This window comes from Asterias amurensis, chromosome 6, assembly GCF_032118995.1.
Source record: "Asterias amurensis chromosome 6, ASM3211899v1".
Lineage (NCBI taxonomy): Eukaryota > Metazoa > Echinodermata > Asteroidea > Forcipulatida > Asteriidae > Asterias > Asterias amurensis.
The window spans coordinates 22,759,239-22,773,679 of NC_092653.1; the positions used below are offsets into that span (position 1 = coordinate 22,759,239).

Here is a 14,441-nt window from a genome sequence, read left to right on the forward strand (position 1 = left end):
TTATCGATACCACGACAGGTGTCTGTGTGTTATCCGATTTCAATTTCCGGTTTCAATTGTACTCGAATAATGACCATTGTACACAATGGCTGAACTCGCTTTATGCAACTGTTAGTAAATAACCTCGGACAATGATATACATTGTAGCTCTAAATTCTAACTTGAACCCTGCGTATTTTATTATATTTTCGAGGGTAAGTTTCTGTTCTAAAAACAAAGGAAACCAAAGCATCCACGCGAACCACAGAGGACTTGCGGAAGTTTATTAACTCAATCGATACCGGGGAGGTATCGATTCCAAGGTGTTTGGTGTCGCAATATCTAGCGCGGCAAATTTGACAAGCACAAAAAACCGCACCCAAAACAAAAACGGTCAAAACATACATCAACAAAATGGAAGGGGCACATCTTCTCTGTCATGTCATGACTCTTCGAGAGAAGAACAACAAAACAAATGAAAAGTTCGTCATAGGTTCGCCGAATGTTTCGACAAAAGGGGTAGAGAGTTTGATGGGTAAAACTGGACGATCAGCTCTGCAGCCGATGTCTTTGAACGCAGGTTTGACGGGTTTGGTGCCGAGTTTAGAATCCAAAGCGAGCCGTCAACTTCGGTCTGTCAAACGGGCTGTCGGAACATTCAAAGCGGTGAGTACTAAATCAGGAGGCCACTTGCCATAATTGCGTTTAGATTTAAATTATAGTCTGACCTGCTGACTCTTGTCAAGAGTCTTGAATGTTAGTGAGCACTTTGATTACTTGATAGAGATACCCCCTTTGCCCTACTCCTACTATATATAACTATATGAGTCTACGAACTAGCTAGGAGTTTCGTTCAGCTTTTTTTACATCCAGAAGTGGACTTTGGCTGAGTACCAGGGTAGACGTAGATGTAGCTATCGTCTCCGGTTGGACGATAGCCAAATGAACCTCATAGTTCCAGGACTATAGTTCCCCCCCCCCGGCAAATGGTCAGATGGTCAGATGGTAGGCCTAGTCTCAACATGCTCAATCAAATCACTTGGGTGGGATTCAATCCCTGACCCTGACCTTTGAAAATGGCGGCTTTTAAAAATCACAATTCAAATCTAACCATTACCAGTACCCCCAGGGCCCTTCAGCCCTCGACCTACATGTATTTTAATGTATCTGAGCTAGCCTGCCGGCCTAGCTTAGCTAGCATGTCTAGAGAGAGACGAGACTAAAACTTAAAGAGTATTTGCCTGCTGCTTTTTGTTCACAGCACGTACTTATTCACATCGATGAAATTGTAAGGGTTATCAGATTATTGATTAAAATAGTTATATGTTTGTTATTACAGAAGATGAAACCATCTGGTAGGAAATGTCAAAGCACCAAGCGTCGTCTGCTAGATATGACTGTATCAGCAACCCCACAAACACCAGAGGGCGTCCTTCGTCTAGTACAGTCCCCACTGCCAAATTCGGCCTTTGCAACACCCAGAAACACAAGACGCTATCGGGATACAGCTCAGATGCTTACCCCATACTCGCCCCTAGAGGGACTTCGAAGGTCTGAGAGAATTGCAAGTAGAACACCGACTCCAATGAAATACGCTCCACGATCTTCAACAAGAAGGCACCAACCCAGAAGGTATTACGAATCTATAAATAAAAAGTCAACTTGCAGGTTCAACTATGTATTATACACTTTATGGGAGTGTTGGCTCTGAACAGAGTCGGTGTGGTCAACTTGCAGGATGGGAGTGTTGGCTCTGAAAAGAGTCGGTGTGGTCAACTTGCAGGATGGGAGTGTTGGCTCTGAACAGTGTGGTCAACTTACAGGTTCAACCTTGTTGTATACACTTCTATGGGAGTGTTGGCTCTGAAAAGAGTCGATGTGGTCAACTTGCAGGTACAACTATTAGGGCCACTGATTTTCCGCGATGGCGGAAAACGGATGGAATTTGCCCTTTGAAATGGAAAAATGTAAATTTGTATTGGAGCTTTGCTAAGGACGCCACAGCTGTGGATGCTGTTGGATATTTTGAGGCCCGATTCTAATTTTTCCATTCGTTTTCTATCGAAAATATTCAGGCTTCAAACCCCAGGACGATTTGAAGGTGAGCTCGACAGCGTAACAGCCAGGATTAATGTTCTAGCACAGAGCATGAAGGTGTTTGAATCCATGGAAACTGGCATCACAAAAACTATTGCAAGACAGGAAAGGTATGCATGAAATATTTAGGGTATTTCTGTGGGAAAAGTAAGGAATGAGATGCAATCTCTTGAAGAATAGTGCTTGGTACATCACACTAGCCTAAATGAACTGGGGTGGTAAATATTCAAATAGTGGTCGAGCGGTTAAGAGCACCTGACTCAAACTCTTGTGTGTCTGATCAGAAAAGTTTGGATTCTAGTCCCAATCCTGACACTTGTGTCTTTTACAAAAACAGATTGAAAGCCATAGGTCCCAAGTTCAGTTATTAATAGTATTGGGCCAGTTAACCCATATCTGAACAAATCCTGTGGCCTCTGGGCTCGGAATTGGCAGAAAATTCCACAAGACCCAACCAGGGCTTGTGGCTACAAATAATTACTGAACCAGAATTTGTTTAACAACACCAGGCTAATCTTCATCAGTAAAAGCCTGCAGCCAAGTATATACCGGTAAATTCAAGCCCTGGGTCTTGTGTTTTGCAAAAACACTTTGAAGTTCTAAAAAAAAACACTATTTTTTTGATGGTTTCAACAGCAACAACAGCGTGACAGAAATAAAGGTAGAATCAAAAGATGGTGAAGCTAAAAAGGCACTGAGGGGAAAGCGTACAAGCAGCCTGACAAGTCTGAAGGAGAGCCTCCAGAAACGCTTGAAGAAACAACCTTCGGATGCGAACATGGAAGGGACCAGGGAAGAGACAACAGAGGAAGAGACACAGAAGCGAAAAAGAACCAACGATAAAACATCAAAGGAAGAGTCTGCACAGGAAAATGAGGGGTATGTTGATTGTAAAAAATATTGTTGTTACCCTTAGTGTATGAAGCACCGTATACTCGGTACTTTCTTGAGTTCTGTGAAATAAAAAACCACAGGTAAATCACTCGGGTGGGATTCGAACCCACAACCTTTGCATTGTTAGAGCAGATCACCGCAAGACCACCAAGCTAACCTTGTGGCGAGATGCAGTTCAAATGCTATGAGTTAACAAAGGGTACCTCTGTGATTTGACTGTCCTGCTTTTTAACTACAGGGGGGAGGTAGAAAATCGGCTGGTGTCCCAGGAAATTCTGCGTGGGAGATTCGATCCCCAATGGGAAATTAACATGGGCTGAGGAGAATGACTCAAAAGAGGGCGCCATCGGAAGAAGTTTGTACACAGTTTGTCATATGGGGGGGGGGGGAACACCAAATCTCCGGGGGGACAGAATCTTCTGCCACACCAGGACTACTACTTTAGGGTATAGTGGATCGTTATAAACTTGCGGAGTGAGATCTTAATGAGTAATGTATTTTCTCCAATTAACACAGCACAGTAAAGAAGATGCAGAAACGCCAGAGTAGCTTGTCCAATGTGAAAGAAGATCTACGACGAAGTATAAAGCCAAGAAAGGGCCAACATCCAAAAGAGAAGGTCATCAAGGAAAACGAAGATGAAGGAGAGAGTGAAAATGTTCCTCTAATTCTCTAGAAATAAAAGCATGTCTGACATTTTGTTCTTACAAGGACAAGCAACTGTTTCCTTCTTAAAGGGCCCTCTCCAATCTACATGTATGAGGGAATATTTCATTATGAGGCAATAACCAGGGGGTAAAGGGCACCCTTTGATGAAATTGTAAATATCTACTGTAGCATTTCAAGGGCACCAAGGCAATTTCCTGGGGCATGGAGGCAATCACTGAAGTATCAGGCCTGCAGGGGCATGGAGGTGATTTCCTCTGATGCCCACTTTAAGTATAAGGCCTGTATAGTGTGAATGGGTTTTCTAAAGACAGGTGTATGTTGCCCAAGTTCTTGTTGCAAAATTTAATGTTTGTTTTATATTTTACTACACAATGTGGTTAAGAATTTTGGGACAAGCAAAATTCTAGTGCCCAATTAGTTTCATTCTTAAAGGTGTTGGGCCTTATTTTACTCAAAGTTGATAACTTTGGATTGGGGTGGCAGGGAATTGAAACGCTTAATTTTTCTGCTTTATGAATATCAGTGCATTAGATTTGAACCAAACATTTTTGTTAAATTTTTATAACAAAACATTGAGATTTTGACTTGTTGAATCTAAAGTATATTTTAATCTGCATGAATGGTTATGATAACCCCATTATATTAATCTTTACCTAGTTTTTATCTAAATTATCTATGTATCAATGCTTGTAATGTAACAGTTGTATGTTTTTTATGTGTATAATGTCCATGTAATGAATATATCGAATACTAACTTCTACTAAAACTGAAATACAGCTGAAGTTCATATTTATATCCCGTTTAAAAATTTATACTTAATAGGCAAAATTTCAATACTATTCAGAGGTGAATATTGAATACTTTTTAACCTGTGGTGAAGTGCAAATTTTATTGAGAGGTAAAGCATTTGGAAGGAATTTTTTAACATATTGGCAAAGAAAACGCTGATCCATTAAGATCTGCTTTGACCAATCCCAACAGCAAGGGTTTCCCCCAAAAAGCCAACAAAACTCTGCTACATGAAAAATCTTAAAACAAAATGATGCTAAGTTTCTGCTAACCTATGAATACTTGGTGCTACTCAGTTCCAGTGATTCCATTGGATACAATGATAATCACTGGATAAACGTGCAGTGACATGAGCTTCCCATAGATGCCCAAACAGTACACTCCTATCACGTCTGCCATAGAGTTTGACTGCGTATCTCTATGTAAGATGAATGTAGGTCAAATGTGCAGTACACGCCGGCTGGGGGCCGGTCTCTGGTGTTATTCACGAGCCTAGAAGTGTGACGTCAGATGTGCAGGCTACGGTGGGTGGGGCTTAATGAATCATTCTATTGAGAAACATTTATGTTTAGAAACTGAATATTGTGTAGAAACCAGATGCTTGGAATGAATTAAACTTTCCAAGACAAACTGACTCTGTATGCCGGTCAAACTTTGCATGTTAATATTAATGCAATATTTTATTGGAATATTGGTTTATTTAATCACATTTATAAATGTTAATGGCTTTATTTTACTGCAATAATACTATATTTTAAAATGGATGCGAGTGTGTAATGTTTACAGGACTGAAGAATCAAGATGAAGTATGTCTTTGTTAAGGGATTGTACACGTTTGGATTGGAATCCACTGTCTACAGTTCAATCTCATACTATTGTGAAAGTTATAATCCATAAAACTAACCTGTGAAAACTTCATTTCAAAAGGTTGTTGCTTTTTTGAGTTATCGCTGAAACTCTGTAGCGGTTATGTCCACACAGGAATAATGGGTGCGTTCGTTTAGCTTCCCTGGGTCGACCCTGGTACGTTCGAATAGCTTTGACGGGGCTCACCTGGTCAGCCCCCAGTGCCCTTCTTGTGGAGTGGGTTACTTTGGGGTGACCTGATGTGCATGCGGTCACCATGAGAGGGCGAGTGTGATCGCTCCATTAGCTCTTGTCAGGGGCTCACCCGAGTAAGCACCGCGGGGTCGACCCAGGGAAGCTTATCAAACGCACCCAATATATAATACATAATTGGAATACACAATCTGAGAAAACATGTCCGACAGTAGCGCTTCTCAACCTCAAATTTTGGGGATGAAAACTTGTCTTTATCATAACCCCATTACTTTGCTAGTACGTACTGCAATTCATTTTAAGAGTGGTACCAAACGTAAACCTTCCCTTACAACCCACAGTACTGTTGCTGACAAGTACTTACACCTTGATATAATTCTATGCATGTATTTCAAGTCTATGTGTAACACTAAGTCTCAAAACCTTAACGTATTATCCAAATAAGTAACAGGGTTTGCCTATCGAAAGCAAGGGCACTTCACTTGGAAAATCTTAAAGGTTTTAGGAAACTTTTGAAGGGGCACCAAGGCCAAGACAGGGGCAATGAAGGCCATGGCCTCTGTATATTCTAGTCTGTCTTTGCTGTGCAGTTGTTGCAACAGTTCAAATCGGTCCCGACAATGTAAGAAACACTAAATAAAAGTTAATATTTACACTCAAAAACTCTTTAATGTCAGCGGCTTTTTCTTTAACACGTTCTGTAATTCAATGCATAAGACTGTCTTTTTTGATGAATTTTACAGGTAAAATTTAAGACTTGGAATGAGGCCAATTCCATTTAGTCTGGTCCCCTTGTTAGTTACCCAACATGGCCATTATTGGCAGATGCAACTCTAAAGGGCAATTTCAAAAAACAGGCTTGAGTTCCTACTCTGGCATCATCATTATTTTTGAGAATTATGCACTGTGCTGCAACCTCAAACAGGTTTTGTATGGTGGAGCAACTGTGCACAGAATGACTAGTGCAATGTGTACATGCAATATGCATTCACATAGCAGGCTGCATTAAATGCATTTATCAATTCATCATTCAAAACCATGTGGACAATACTGACCAATCAGACAGTAGGAGGGGTAATCTTTCCAAATAACTGCCCAATCAAGTAGCTGGATTGACTGGTATGCAATGTATCAAAGTATCTGTACAAACGGCAACAAACAACTACAAATCAGTTTACAGCGACACTTTAAAGCTGCCAACAACCTCGCTAAACTTCAACAGTCGACCATTTTGTTTTACTGACAATGCATTGGTTCAAGCCCTCTTGATGGTTTGGGCAATCAAGGTCATTTTAACAGGCATTGTTTATGATCCAAGTGGACTGTAGAAGAATGCAGAGTTGAGTTTACTGGATAAAAATATAAATACAGCTGGACACTTGATCAACTTGAGGAGTCGTCTGTGTGAAGGCGGGGCTGCTTGGCTGGAGGTTCGTCATCATCAACAGGCTGAAATACATCAAACAAATTGAAGTTGTTTCCTTTATATACACATGCCCAAGTTGAAGTATACTAGTGCTGGGCGAATAGTGAAATTTTGTTATTCGGATACCGCTGGCCAACTATCCGAAATTAACCGGATATTCGAATAGTCTTTTCGCCGCCAGAGGGCGCTATTTAAAAAAAATTATTTAAAAAAAATAATACAAAATTTGCCGCTAGAGGGCGCTGTTTGTTTGGGAATGAGATCTTATGAGTGGATTGCTGTCTTAATAGAAGTTTCATAAGGAATTCAGACAAAACATTCATGTCAGTTGTCGCCCGACGTCCGCGGATATTCGGATATTAAAGAATATCCTGTTACTTGGTCGTAATTACAGAATTATCCGGTTTGTAAATAGCTATTCGCGCCCTATGCGGATATCCGGTTAAGAAAAAAAAGGCATTCGCGGTTACGGATAGGAAAACCTATTCGCCATTAACTGGATATTTGAATAATTTGCCCAGGCCTAAAGTATACTTTTGGTTTTTTTAACCATTGCTTTAATCCTATATAAATATAGATATATACAATAAAGCTAACCTGTGAAAATTTAATTTTTCAAACATGGTGGTGTTTCTGAGATATCACCGAAAAAAATGGAGCAGTTATGTCCATGTTTTTGGAATACTGTTATTGGAATACACAATCTGAGAAACGTATCTGACGGCAATATTTCTCAGATTCAAAATTTTAGGTGATAACGACCTCTGATGTTTTTCCATTTCCTCTATACTACTTTGAAGTGAACTGATTCTCAAAATGCTTTAAGCTGCTGTTCTTCTAACCTGGTAACTTTTCTATTGCCATTAATTTTAAGAGTGATTACCTAATGTATACCTTTCCAAGTTCTGGAGTTCTTCCAAGAACTGGAGTTCTTTCGAAGAATTTTTGCGCAACTAATCAGTCTTACCTTTTGAGATGCCGGTCGAGCTGATTTTGTGTTTTTGTCGTCCTGCTGCTCGGCGGTTGGTTCAGAGGATTGTGCAAGAGACTGGCTGGGTGCCTCATCTTTCTTCAAATTGCCAAAATTTCGGGGCCCGTCATCTGCAACTGGGAGATAAAAGGACAAGGAAATGTTTTTCAAGCAATTTTGTTAAGCATAAAAAGTAGCTCAGCCAACAAAATTATGATCACCAAAATATGGTCACCAACCAAAATGACATTTCTCAAGTACAATTTGTGACTGGTATCCTGCTAATTGTTGCTTAGCAGAGACCTTTTAAGCAATATTTTCTGCTTAAGCAGCTCTATGAAATCAGGCTCTGGTATTGTTTATGTGGTCATCTTTGGTGGGAATTAATGCAAGGAGTTACATAAACAGTGTATGGACTGAGGAAGGTCTTCACAATACCTTGTTTGCCAGAGTTCTCTGATGATTTCCGTCTGTCTTGTACATGTTGTATGGAATCATTTGTTGCTGAAGCACCACGACTGCTATCTCCTGGAAAATGCAAATGACATTTGTTTGTGTTAAAGGCAGTGGACACTATTGGTAATTACTCAAAATAATTATTGGCATCAAACCTTTCTTGGTGACGAGTAATGGGGAGAGGTTGATGGTAAAACATTGAGAGAAACGGCTCCCTCTGAAGTGCCATAATTTTCGAGAAAGAAGTACATGTAATTTTCCACAAATTTGATTTCGAGACCTCAGATTTAGAACTTGAGGTCTCGAAATCAACCATCAAAATGCACACTTCCTGTGGCGAGGGTGTTTTTTCTTTCATGTTTTTAAACACAAACACAAGACTGCCGGACTTGTCCAGTCATGGGTTTACTGGACGATGCTAAAATAACTGGCCTCAAGCTAGCCATGAATTCAAGCCATGAATTGAGCTAAATTTCTCGGTTCAGAAACACATAGAATACACATGGGGTGTAGATGTTCTTTGATCTACCTTCACTCATTCCTGTTGTGCTGCTCCTATCGTCATTGTCACTACTGTAGGTAGAATCCATGGTAGAATCGTCATTGCCCATGTTGGAATCATCATTACTCAATGCAGATGACGGAGCTGGTGGAAACACAAAATATTCATGGATCACATAAAAACACAACATATTACCGCCATAAATTTAACATCTGTTATATTAAAGTCATCCCTCGTTATAAAGAGAACTGTCAGCATGCAGTCAGAGCACAGTGATTGAAACATTGACTTGTTTGTACACATCCAGCTCTCTTCAGAACCACCCTACTTCACACAAAGATATTTAATGTAGTGTTACTGCAACCAGGGCCCAATTACATGGCTCTGCTTACCCCCAAATTTCTGCGCTAACCTTATAAGCGTAGAATGCCTAGTAACATGAAGTTCGCACGCGCAGAAGCCAAAATTCGCTGCTAACCTGTGAAATACGCTTGCCGTAAGCACAGAATTCCCTGCTTCTGTAAGCGCCGATTCTGTGCTTAGGGTAAGCAGAGCCATGAAGTTGGGCCCAGATCACCAGGCCTGATACTTCACAGAGGCAACAAAGGTGATTGCCTCCATGCCCCCCCCCACCCCAGTCATTGCCTTGGTGCCCTTGAAATGCTCCTGTAGTTGAACTTTACAATTTCCTCATAGGGTGCCCTTTACCAAGGAGAAAATGCCCTGGTGTCCTTGCCCTTTCAAAACACAAAGCATACAGGCCTTTAGGAGATTTAGCTAGCACGGTTAATTCGTTATACTTACTCAGCCTGGCATCTTCAATGAGGGCAGTAACGTCTCTATGCCTCAGGGGTCCGGAACTAGACTGTCTTGAATCACTTTGTCCTTGTGAACTCTCCTTCTGGGATTCTGTGCAGAAAATGCAAAATGTAGTAAAAACAATGTACTTTTAGTAACCTGGGCCCAATTTCATAAAGCTGTTAGGCAGAACAAAACAGCTTAGCAAGTTTCTTTGCTTAGTAATAAAAGAGTAGGTTCCCAGTTGCAACAAGGTAAACTTTATGGAACTTTGGCTAGTACCTTGTTTCTGCTAAGCAGGAATAATCTGTGCTTAGTTGATTACTACGCATAGTTGATAATAAATAAATACCATTTCCAATGTCTCAGTTCAAATACATTTAATGACTGCCAAGTTTGAAAGTGCACTTGTTTCAGGCCTGAAACTTTTTGGAGGCAACAAAAGCAATTGCTTCCATGCTCAGGTCATTGCCTTGGTGCCCTTGAAATTACAACTTTACAATTTCCTCATAGGGTAGCCTTACCAAGGAGAAAATGCCTTGGTGTCCTTGCCCAGACTGCTTGCCCTTACAGAAACGAGCACACAGGCCTAATGTTGTGAATTGCTAAAGCCATGAAAACTAGGTTGGGTGTACACACAAAAACAAAAACTCTGGTGCGTCGAACGACTCTCTTGTGCAAGATATGAAGCGTACCACAAAATAAAAATATGTTTTTGCACAGATGCGACGATATAATGTCAGGATTTGAAGTTCTTACCATCTGTCTCCTTGCGTTTACTAAGATCTGTCATATCTGACCCCATGCCGTCAGGGTTATTTTCCTTATTAGAATCAGCCGACTCTTCTCCTTTTTTGTCTTCTTCTTCTTTATCCTTCCCTTTGACTTCAACAACTGGAACCCATTTGAAGATCTTCAATGAAGTGTCGCCAATTGTAACCCATTTTTTCTCCCTAAGAACATAACCAAATCAAAATTTAATATTTTGAGCCATCCTGTTTTAAAAATAATCCCTCCAATTAGATGGTTTCTTAACATTATCATTTAGATTAGAAAACTGGCTGTATCCCACCACCGCTTTAATACTAATTTATTACATACTCAGCAATAACACAGGCAATTCATATTTGAGCAAATTATAGATACCGGTACTATTTTATTTCATATTAAATCTTTAATATGGAAAAGTGGTGGCAGGATATGGGAAATTTTCCTTTAGATTTTAGCATGTTTCTTGAAAAGCACTGATAATACTAGTTGCGATAACGTAACCCTCCTGCCGACGGCGGAGCCGGAGGGTTACGAGTCGCTTCAATCGAAAAACGGCGAAATGGTCAAACACGTACAATTTCAACAGTTAGTCAACAGATTTGCTCAATTTTTTCCCCTTTCGAAAATCATGACTTAAATTCTAAGAACACGACCTTAATCCTCAATATCTAATGAATAACATTCAACACACTATTGAGAAAGTATTTTGAACTAAAGTACAAAAACTTACCAGATCCCGGAACGAAACAGTCCCAGGTTCTATTTTGAACCTGTCGCTTCGCCATTTTGTGACTTCCCGATGTTCATTGCTGTTAGACTAAACCATTCTGTAAAAGGGGTGTTATAAGGCAGCGCGGCAGTGCGTGTGCGTTGTCCGTTTACTATGCCCGCTGTTCACTCACTTAAAGCACTGCCGCACTGCAGCACCCCTTGTAACACCCCTCTTACAGAATGGTTTAGTCAAACTCGGCTGCGGCTCGGTCGGCTGGTACTTGCGGTTGGGTTCAGCGCTTGGGGCTGCGCAGGTTCAAAAATAGAACCTGGGAAATTTGTGACTGTTTCGCTCCCGGAATCTGGTAAGTTTTTGTCCTTTTTTTTCAAAATATTTTCTCAATTGTGTTTTTGAATCTTATTCATTAGACATTGAGGATTACGTTCGTGTTCATAGAATTTGTGTCATTATTTTTTAAAGTGGTAAAAAAATGAGCAAATCTGTTGACTAAAATATTTCGCCGTTTTTCGATTGAAGCGACTCGTAACCCTCCGCCGTCGGCAGGAGGGTTACGTTAACGCAACTATGATAATACTATATTCAGCTGAAATAGTCGATACAATAAAATTGAATTTGAGATGTTTTGCTTTGTCGACTGGTGTTGATTTATATTATTGATTTGTCACGTTTGTGCAAAGATAGACAATGCGGTAATCTTCAAATTTTCTGAAGCAGCACTTTAAGGAAGAAGAAGAAGAAGACGTTCAATTCAACGTTCATTCAATTAAAATTAAATTATTCATCAACAAACAACAATGTTGGTAACTGAGTGAGTGAAAGAGTTTTGCTGTTGCCGGCTTGGTACTATGGCGTCACCACTTTTTCATTCGATATGAAATAATATAGTATCTAATTTACCTCAATGAGATATATCTTTTTGTAAAAATGAGTGAAAAAGTGGTGGCGCCATACGGAAAGTTATCCCTATAGTCCTCTACTGGAGTTTCGCGAGCTCCCTTGATGGAATCAACACACACATAAACAATGATCAACATTTGATGAACCAATACTGTAGAGGGCGCCATTTTAATTTAACTAGGCAGTTTCATCAAGTTGATTTTACGTGTACCAAAACACACACACACACAGCCCCGAAAAAAAAGAACGAAATAAATTAAATCATAACTCACATTTTGTACAACTCACAACTATGAAACTTGACAGCAGGCAGGAGCATTCTCTCCTCGTGCTTACATTTCAAAAATATTCGAAATCGGATGAATAGTTTCGGAGATATTGTAAAAAAAAGAGAGCAACGACAAAAAACAGAGGCTTGGCCTGGCGTGCAGCGCCCATTCGTTTGTGCATGACGTCAACTTTGAACCCCGTGGACAACGGATTTCGGAAATCTTCGGAAAGCGCCGAAGAAGCCCGAAGACGGTTTTTTGCGATGCGGGAGCACATGTTTACACAAAATGAGATAACGATTACATCATCGTGTAGCCGATAAAATTCCGCACATCGTACAGCTAGTCGCATAGCTTTTACTATAAAAACCTATTTTTGTCGGCGTTTTCCATTTTTTGAATCAAGATTTCTTCCAGAGACAATCATCAAAATTGAATGCGACTTTGTCAGTGCTAATTCCCATACATTTAAGTTTAACTTGTGAAAATTTGGTGTAATTTGATTATGTTTTCTTCTCCCGCCGAAAGGTTTTGTTAGACCATTTCTTGCAAAAATGTCCTAAATACGCACGATTATACATGTACGTCGTACTCGTACATCTTCGTGTTTCCGTGATGTGCCACCACAAGAGGGCGTGTGTTACAATAAGTTTGATAGGCCGGGGCTCTAATAATAGAAAGCTGGAAAGCTGCCCGATCTTGTTTCTTTGATAATTACTACGTTCTGAATTGATAATAACAGACTGCTCATCTTGAGTCAAAAGAAACTAGTATTGTTATATACTTTTAAAGGCCTATACTAATTGAAACGAAAGTTGAACAAAAAAATTGATTGTATATTGGTTTTTAGAAATTGTCTTTGTAAATATAACAAAAATAATCAATGTATACCAATGCCTTCATCCTCAAATTTTTTAAAGATTGTTCTAAATTTTTACTGTGTTAATGCTACAATTTTAAATCAAAGGATCAACTGATCTTAAATTAAAGAAAACACCAGTCATAAACTCTTTAATTTTATTCCATTCTGGTTAATTTAATAATGCTATTTGACGACATTAATAAAGAATATTCACACAAACACCTGCAAAACTTAACACATATTTAATTTTTATAGTTAACAATTTCCCCCACGATGCCGCTCCTCAGTTTGATTCACAAAAATCACTTTTTGCCGTTCATAAAAAATCATACTAGCGCCTCAAAGCACAGTTTGTAAACCTCCTCATTGATAGAGGGCGCTCGCCTAGTGTGCGCCCTCTATTGCCATAGGCTGTGCATTAAACTTGGCCGTGGCCGATATGAAGAAAAACATAAGAATTGAACTTGAACACGGGTACGTTTTTTTCACGATCCACGCTCATTAAAAACGGTATATCTCTGCAACCAAACATCCGATTTCAAAATTTTAAATTGATTTTTACTTCTAAGAATACACCTTAACAGACCACATCTTGTCAGAGAAAAAATCACCTGCATTAAATTTGACTGAAACAGCCTAATTTAACAACACTCATTTTTGGCATATAAAAATAGCGTGTACAAAAACAACGGAATGTTTGTGGTCATGCTTACCATTTCCGGACTTTATCAATGGCTTGCATAACACGTTTAATTTCATCCTTAGCACGACTTCGAGTTTCGGCTCGAGCAGACCGAGATGATCCCATCATTTTGGCAAAATAAGTAAAATAAAATCTTTTTGATAGACAAAAGATACACAGCTAACTAAACGATGGCGGTGACAAACATGCACAATATTGTCATTTGCTGGGTCTTTTCTCAGACCAGTTACCTAACGTTATTATGCACTACTAGGAGCTGTGTACCAGTCTACATGAACTGCACGTTTAAAATATACAGCAGCGTGATGGGATCGTCCATTATGTAGTAGGAACATTCTAGGAAAACAAGTTTCATTTTTAAAAGTTTTTATTGCTGCTGTAAAAAATTAACGTAAAAAAATAAGTAAGATATTTTTTGCACTTGGTAGTATTATTACTACAAATTGGCAACATACATACTTCAAAATATATTTAAAAACAATTCATATTTCTCCCTTGTAACAATAATGAAACGTTCTTTCTTAATTAGGAGATCCGAATAATTATTTATTGTCGTATATCTCATGT

The 14,441-nt window shown here is 39.5% G+C and overlaps 2 protein-coding genes across 2 annotated transcripts; one reads left to right on the top strand and one right to left on the bottom strand.

Moving 5' to 3' along the window:
• Positions 1 to 352: 352 nt before the first annotated feature.
• On the top strand, positions 353 to 5,346 carry LOC139938680 (uncharacterized). Its single transcript, XM_071934292.1, has 5 exons — positions 353 to 645; positions 1,319 to 1,611; positions 2,055 to 2,186; positions 2,713 to 2,955; positions 3,487 to 5,346. Exons 1-5 carry the CDS (start codon positions 394 to 396, stop codon positions 3,644 to 3,646), a joined length of 1,080 nt encoding a protein of 359 aa, XP_071790393.1. The 5' UTR covers positions 353 to 393; the 3' UTR covers positions 3,647 to 5,346.
• On the bottom strand, positions 4,082 to 14,047 carry LOC139938681 (uncharacterized). The gene is made up of 7 exons (XM_071934293.1): positions 13,885 to 14,047; positions 10,399 to 10,592; positions 9,646 to 9,750; positions 8,869 to 8,985; positions 8,322 to 8,411; positions 7,881 to 8,020; positions 4,082 to 6,936 (listed from the first exon to the last, which is right to left on the bottom strand). Exons 1-7 carry the CDS (start codon positions 13,980 to 13,982, stop codon positions 6,871 to 6,873), a joined length of 810 nt encoding a protein of 269 aa, XP_071790394.1. The 5' UTR covers positions 13,983 to 14,047; the 3' UTR covers positions 4,082 to 6,870.
• Positions 14,048 to 14,441: the final 394 nt, after the last annotated feature.